General features: G+C 40.5%; 1 protein-coding gene across 1 annotated transcript; it reads left to right on the top strand.

Moving 5' to 3' along the window:
- Window positions 1-411: 411 nt before the first annotated feature.
- LOC127094982 (uncharacterized) lies at window positions 412-1,911 on the top strand. The gene is made up of 2 exons (XM_051033738.1): window positions 412-1,563; window positions 1,606-1,911. Exons 1-2 carry the CDS (start codon window positions 412-414, stop codon window positions 1,909-1,911), a joined length of 1,458 nt encoding a protein of 485 aa, XP_050889695.1.
- The last annotated feature ends 5,777 nt before the right edge of the window (window positions 1,912-7,688 follow it).

Genomic DNA, 7,688 nt, shown 5'->3' with positions numbered 1-7,688 from the left:
AGTGCCATCAACATTTCAAAGAATCCTATCTAACATAGCAGGACCAAACATATTGACATTAGACATCACTTCATAAGAGATCTGGTAGAAGACAAAGTGATTACCTTGGAACATGTGGCAACTGAACTACAACTTGCTGACATTTTTACAAAGGCTTTGGATGCTACTCAGTTTGAAAATTTAAGGGGCAAGTTGGGAATATGTCTTTCTGAGGAATTATAGCAACTAAGGATGTTAGGAATTTACTATTTAATATTTAAAATTATTAAACAATTGAAAGTGTGCTCTGATTGGTCAACAGATAATAGTTATTTCACTTGCAACAAGCGTCACTTCTTCCACTCTTTCAACTTCCATTCACGCAAGAATCCTCTTAGAGAAATTTTTCATTTCGTCTCTAAGATACTCATCATGTCTCAACAATCCAACTCTTCTCCTTCCAAGAACATGCCTTGTTCTCCTAGCACTGAACCAAGCAACCCTAACAGAGAAGATCCTGTTGCTGACTCTGTGAATACCCCACATGCAAGAAGACCTAAAGAAACTGTATCAGGCTTCTCCTCATCCATCGTTCTTGAGGAACGAACCAAAGAAGGTTCCAGGTATGTTCACAATGCCATTGCCACTATAGTGACTGAAATACTATCTGGAAATCATGAGGTCCCTGGGGTTTCCATTCCCTTAAACACTATTGAACCTGATAGTGTTGCTGATCAAGAAATTACTGAGTCTTTAAGAAAGAATATCTCTGATGATGTTGAGCAAACTGATGCCCATAAGGAGTCAAATGTTGACAAACCCTTAGATAATGTGGCTGGTGAGGAAGTTCATGTCACTCGTGATGTCAGTGACAACCCTAACAGTGAGGCTGAAACAGTAGACCTGGAGGAATTTTCTGATAATGAGTTGTTATCCTCTGTCCTCCCAAGCATAGCCAAAAGGGTTAGGACTAGGAGAGAAAAGAAAACTGTGGCTCAAAGGTCCCCTAGAAAGAAGATTGATGTTCCAACCTCTTCCAAGACAACGGTGGCAATCGAGAGTTCCCTCAAGAGGAAAGTTCATGGTCCAACCAAATCTTGGAGCAAAGTGGTGCCCAAGAAAAAGAAGACCAAGTGTGTTGTTGTTGAGTCTGACTCAGATGTTCCTTGTAATGTCTCTGACATTCTGTCAAAGAAGAAGCCAACCACTAGCAAGCTTGCAGCTAGTGTCCCTAAGGTACCAATTGACAACATATCTTTCCATTTTGCTTCAAGTGTAAACAGGTGGAAATATGTTTATCAGAAGAGGCTGGCTTTGGAAAGAGAATTAGCTCAGAATGTCCTAGACTGTAAGGATATTATGGATCTGATTCAAGAGGCTGGTTTAATGAAGACTGTGACTCAGTTTTCAAAGTGCTATGAGATGTTGGTAATGGGATTTATTGTTAATTTGTCTGAAGAATGTGCTGATGGCAAGTCTAAGGAATCCAGGAAAGTGTATATGAGAGGAAAGTGTGTAAATTTCTCTCCTTCAGTGATCAACAAGTATTTGGGAAGGCCTGATGAAGCTCAACCTGAGCTTGAGGTGACTGACAACAAAATCTGTCAAGTCATCACTGCTAATCAGGTAAGGAAGTGGCCTCTCAAAGGAAAATTGGTGGCAAGTAAACTGAGTGTCAAGTATGCAATGCTGCACAAGATTGGAGCTGCTAACTGGGTGCCCACCAATCATAAATCTACAGTTGCTGTAATGCTTGGAAAGTTTAAATATGTTGTTGGAACCAAAGCCAAATTTGACTATGGCTCCTATATTTTTGATCAAACTTTGAAGCATGCAGGAAGCTTCAGTGTGAAGGGTCCTATAGCATTTCCTTCTCTCATCTGTGGTATTGTTTTGAATCAGTTTCCAAATATCTTAATTGAGAATGATTAAGTGAAGAAAAGAGACATCCCTATGTCTTTCAATCATAAGTTGTTCCTAGGTACCCATGTCCCTGACATTGTCATGACATCAGGTGAGACATCACGTGTAAGCAATCAGCCAGGTAAAGATGTTGTCATTGCAATGCTCAAAAAAACCTGCAGGGAATTAGAGGCAAGGAAGTTGAACTTGGAAAAATTGATTAGCTCTTTAGAGATGATTGAAGGTGATGTGCTAGCTGATGGTGGAGAATTTGGTGAAGCTGCTGCTGTTGCAGAAGAAGCTGAAAGACAAGGTGAAGAGGGAGAAGCAGATGCCAGTCCTGATGATGGCACAGATGATGATGCTGACATTGAGTCAGATGACTAGAACATTTCTTGGGTTTCTGATAATTGCTTGTATTTTTATTTTGTTGGTCTGTAATATTAAGTGTTGCTTTGGCAACATTTTGGCAAAAAAGGGGAGTAACACTTGTACCCCAGGACAACAAATTTCTTTGAAGTTGAAGGTCCTCTAAACAAGAGGTTATGTTGCTGTTTGCTCTCTGCTTGATCTTCTCTTGTGCTGCTGCTGGTTGAAGTTTAACTTCTATGTTTGCTAAGTGTATTAGCTAATTTGATTCTCTGCTTGGATGTGTGCTTTCTGCTGTTGTGAACTCTGTTGTGATGCCAAGTTGTTTAAGCCAAAAATTTGCCAAAGGGGGAGTTTGTAGATGTTTTTGATTGGCTGCATTTTATGTTAAAACACTTACTGTACTTAGATGTCTTGACTGATGTCATGACATGCTTAAGTAGTATGCTGCAGGATTATCTAATACAGGATGTAGTATGCTGCAGGATTAGCAAATACAAGATTTACTGGATGTCAAACTGAATGTCATGACATTCATTCATGACAGCATTTTCTGGATGTCAAACTGAATGTTATGACATTCATCCCTGACAGCAGATGCTAAAGTATAGGCTAATTTTTCTGTTATATTTTAGTATTTATCTCAGGATGATTTTCAAGAAACTAACAGCTGTGCTAAAATTAAGAGACCAAGCATATAGCCTATTTGTTAGCACCCTAATGTGTGGAAATTAGGTTAACTTGCTTAACCCTAATTCTATGAAATTCAAGTTCAAGGCCCAAGTACTGCATTATAAAAGGATGGCAATCTTACTTTCAACAATTCAGTGATTTGAAGCGTGAAGAATTCAATATATCATTATATATCATTGTTGTACTTTCATTGTGTCTTGAATGAGGTTTTACTTGTGAGCCAAGCAATTATCACCTAGATGATTGCATTGGACTAGGGTGTTTATTGAGTTGTAATTGTTGTGTCACTCTAAGCTTTTAAGCGTGAGTGCTGTGTTTCTTGATTAAAGCTTTTAAGCATAATCAAGAGTTGTTTGAAGTATATCTTCACCACTAACTTTAAAAGTCTTAATGGTTGTAATCACTGTTGTGATTGAGGGGGAGTGAGTAGGTACTCAGGTCTTAGTTTAGATTGAAATTGCATTGGGTAGGTCTTAAGTGATAGGATTAAACTGGTGGTTTAAGTCTTGAATTAATACCTCTTATAGTGGATTTCCTCCCTGGCTTGGTAGCCCCCAGAGTAGGTGTGTTTGTCACCGAACTGGGTAAACAATTCTCTGTGTCATTTACTACTTTTTACATTTACTTTCTGCATACATTACTTGTCTGCGCAGAATTGGATGTCATAACATCCAGTGTGACATCGATAGTCTGTTACTAGAATTTCATTGTTGATCAACTGCTTCAAACTCCATCAAAGATATTTGTCCTATCTTTGTTGATGAATTCAGAGCCACACCGCGAAGCTTTGCCGAAGGTGTTGGACGTGGCATACGTGGATCACGATGTCACAATTGAACAGTTTGATAGCATTGTTGCAAACATACCTGCTTGTAAAAATTTGAGCTTTTGCGATGGTGATCTTCCCGAGGAGGGAAAAGACCACAATTTGGCTCTACACATTTCCATGAACTACAAGGATGACGCCCTGTCTAATGTGCTAGTAGACACATGATCATCGCTAAATGTGTTGCCGAAATCCACTCTGGCCAACTTTCTTATCAGGGGCCTCCCATGAGGCAGAGTGGAGTGGTAGTCAAAGCTTTTGATGGATCCAGGAAAACTGCGATTGGCGAAATTGAACTCCCAATCAAGATTGGACCTAGTGACTTCCAGATCACTTTCCAGGTCATGGATATCCACCCATTATATAGTTGCTTGCTTGGCAGACCATGGATTCACGAGGCAGGCGCCGTGACATCCACCCTACACCAGAAGTTAAAATTCGTCAATAATAAGAAGTTGGTGGTGATAGGGGAAGAGAAGGCTCTCTTGGTAAGCCATTTATCTTCCTTTTTCTATATAGACGTTGAGGATGAGGTTGGGACGCAGGGCCTTATCTATTGTTGAGCCTTCAAGGAAAGGAACTTCTTCATTTGTATCCTACAATGATGCGAAGTTGGCCATTGAGCGTGGCGCAACTACTGGTTTAGAACAAATGATTAAGCTGGAAGATAATAAGTCTCGGGCTGGCATAGGGTATTCTTCAGGCACTTTCAACGAGCATGGGCTGTTCCAGAGTGGAGGTTTCATCCATACGGTCGAAGACCAAGAGGCTGCTGCTATAGTGGAAGATGATGCAGAGGAAGATTCTGGCAACTTTGTCATCCCTGAAGGAATCTACGATAATTGGGTCGCTGTTGATGTTCCAACAGTTGTCCATAAGTCCATGTAATGTGTTCACTTTTGTTTAAAAACCCTTCTCCCATGCCAAAAGGAGAAGTGATGACATTGTTGGCACATTAATACAATGATATTCATTCAATAATTACATGTTAAATGTTTGTTTTTCCAAATTATTTTTGCTTTTTGCTTTTTTGCATGAAATTGGTGATCACTAAAAAACCCTAAAAAAAAAAGAATAAAATCAATCTTTTCATCTGCATAATGATTTGCCTTGTTTGAATTCTGAAATCTCTTTTATCCAAAATCATTATGCAGGTTGATCAAACACATTGAACATAATGATCCAACACAATCTCCCAACTTTGAGTTCCCTGTATTTGAGGCCGAAGAAGATGATGTTGAAGAGATTCCTGACGAGATTACCCGTCTGCTTGAGCACGAAGAGAAGATCATTCAGCAACATCTTGAGAATCTGGAAATAGTCAACTTCGGGTCTGAAGATTGTGTTCGTGAAGTGAAGATTGGGGCACTCATGGTAAAGTCTGTCAAGAAGGGATTGATTGAGTTGCTACAAGAATATGTCGACGTCTTTGCCTGGTCATATGAAGACATGCCTGATCTAGATACTGATATCGTGCAACATTTCCTGCCTTTGAAGCCTGAGTACGTGCCTGTGAAGCAGAAGCTCAGAAGAACTCATCCTGATATGGCATTGAAAATTAAAGAAGAAGTTCAGAAGCAAATTGATGCGGGGTTTCTGGTGACTTCTACATATCCTCAATGGGTGGCCAATATTGTGCCTGTGCCTAAGAAAGACGGAAAAGTCCGAATGTGTGTGGACTATAGAGACTTGAATAAAGCTAGTCCGAAAGATGATTTTCCTCTACCACACATTGATATATTGGTAGACAATACATCTAAATTTAATGTCTTCTCATTTATGGACGGATTTTCCGGTTATAACCAGATTAAAATGGAACCCGAGGATATGGAGAAGACAACATTCATCACACCTTGGGGAACATTTTGTTATCGAGTGATGCCCTTCGATTTGAAGAACGCCGGAGCCACGTATCAACGAGCTATGACTACCTTGTTTCATGATATGATGCACAAGGAGATCAAGCTGTATGTTGATGATATGATTGCAAAGTCGAAAACGGAAGTTGAACATGTAGAGAACTTGTTGAAGCTTTTTCAGCGTTTGAGGAAGTACAAACTCCGCCTGAATCCGAACAAGTGAACATTTGGAGTTCGTTCCGGCAAGTTATTGGGCTTGATTGTCAGTGAAAGAGGTATTGAGGTTGATCCTGCAAAGGTCAAAGCAATACAAGAGATGCCTGCGTCCAAAACTGAAAAGCAAGTCCGAGGTTTTCTTGGCCGCTTGAATTATATTTCCAGATTTATATCCCACATGACTGCCACATGTGCGCCAATATTCAAGCTCCTCCGGAAAGATCAGCATCATGATTGGACCGAGGATTGCTAGAAGGCCTTTGACAGTATCAAAGAGCATCTGTCCGAGCCTCCGATTCTGTCTCCGCCTGTGGAAGGGAGACCCTTGATTATGTACTTGACCGTTCTTGAAGACTCTATGGGTTTTGTATTGGGTCAGCAAGATGAATTAGGGAAGAAAGAGTATGCTATATACTATATGAGTAAGAAGTTCACTGATTGTGAGTCTCGATACTCAATGCTTGAGAAGACATGTTGTGCTTTGGCTTGGGCCGCTAAGCGCTTACGCCAGTATATGTTGAATCATACCACTTGGTTGATATCCAAAATGGATCCAATTAAGTATATCTTTGAGAAGCCTGCTTTAACTGGGAGGATTGCCCGTTGGCAGATGTTGTTGTCTGAGTATGATGTTGAGTATCGAGCTCAAAAAGCTATTAAAGGAAGTATCTTGGATGACCATTTGGCACATCAACCAATTGAAGATTATCAGTCTGTTCAGTACGACTTCCCAAATGAGGAGATTCTGTATTTGAAGATGAAAGATTGTGATGAGCCTACGCTCGATGAAGGGCCAGAGCCTGGTTCCCGATGGGGTATGGTGTTCGATGGCGCTGTTAATCAATATGGAAATGGTATTGGGGTAGTGATTATTACTCCCCAGGGCACACATTTTCCTTTTACAGCAAGGCTAACTTTCAAATGCACGAATAATATGGCAGAATATGAGGCATGTATTATGGGATTGGAAGAATGTATTGATCTTAGGATCAAACATCTCGATGTTTATGGTGATTCGGCCCTTGTTGTCAATCAGATTAAGAGTGAATGGGAGACGAATCAGCCTGGCCTCATCCCATATAGAGACTATGCGAGGAGGATTTCAACTTTCTTTACTGAAGTTGATTTCCATCATATTCCTCGAGATGAGAATCGGATGGCAGATGCTCTTGCTACGCTTGCTTCGATGATTGTGGTGAAATTCTGGAATCAAGTCCCCAACATTACTGTGATGCGTTTGGATAGGCCAGCTCATGTATTTGCAGTTGAAGAAGTGAAAGATGATAAGCCATGGTATTATGATATCAAATGCTTTCTCCAAAGTCATATTTACCCGCCTGGGGCATCTGTTAAAGACAAGAAGACTTTGAGGAGATTATCTGGCAGTTTCTACCTTAATGGTGATGTGCTTTATAAGAGGAATTTTGACATGGTTCTGCTCAGATGCGTGGATAGACACGAAGCAGACCTGTTGATGACTGAAGTCCATGAGGGTTCATATGGCTAAGAAGATGTTGAGAGCAGGCTAGTATTGCCTGACAATAGAGTCTGACTGCTGCAAATATGTGAAGAAATGCCACAAGTGTCAGATTTATACGGATAAGATTCATATTCCCCCGACACTTCTGAATGTTATTTCATCACCATGGCCTTTCTCCATGTGGGGGATTGACATGATTGACATGATAGAGCCAAAGGCGTAGAACGGTCACCGTTTTATTCTCGTAGCAATTGATTACTTCACCAAGTGGGTAGAAGCTGTATCATATGCGAATGTGACCAGGCAGGTGGTTGTGAAGTTTATCAAGAATCAACTCATATGCCGTTATGGTGTGCCAGACAAG

The sequence above is a fragment of the Lathyrus oleraceus genome, chromosome 6 (genome assembly GCF_024323335.1).
Source record: "Lathyrus oleraceus cultivar Zhongwan6 chromosome 6, CAAS_Psat_ZW6_1.0, whole genome shotgun sequence".
Lineage (NCBI taxonomy): Eukaryota > Viridiplantae > Streptophyta > Magnoliopsida > Fabales > Fabaceae > Lathyrus > Lathyrus oleraceus.
Note: the sequence above shows the minus strand (reverse complement) of the source record. Positions and strands in the feature narration are given on the sequence as shown.

Excerpts from the sequence above, each read along its gene's own strand:
- LOC127094982 (XM_051033738.1), top strand. The coding sequence starts at position 412 with ATGTCTCAACAATCCAACTCTTCTCCTTCCAAGAACATGCCTTGTTCT. Across the intron at positions 1,564-1,605 it reads AAGCTCAACCTGAGCTTGAG|GTAAGGAAGTGGCCTCTCAA; the intron begins GTGACTGACAAC and ends ACTGCTAATCAG.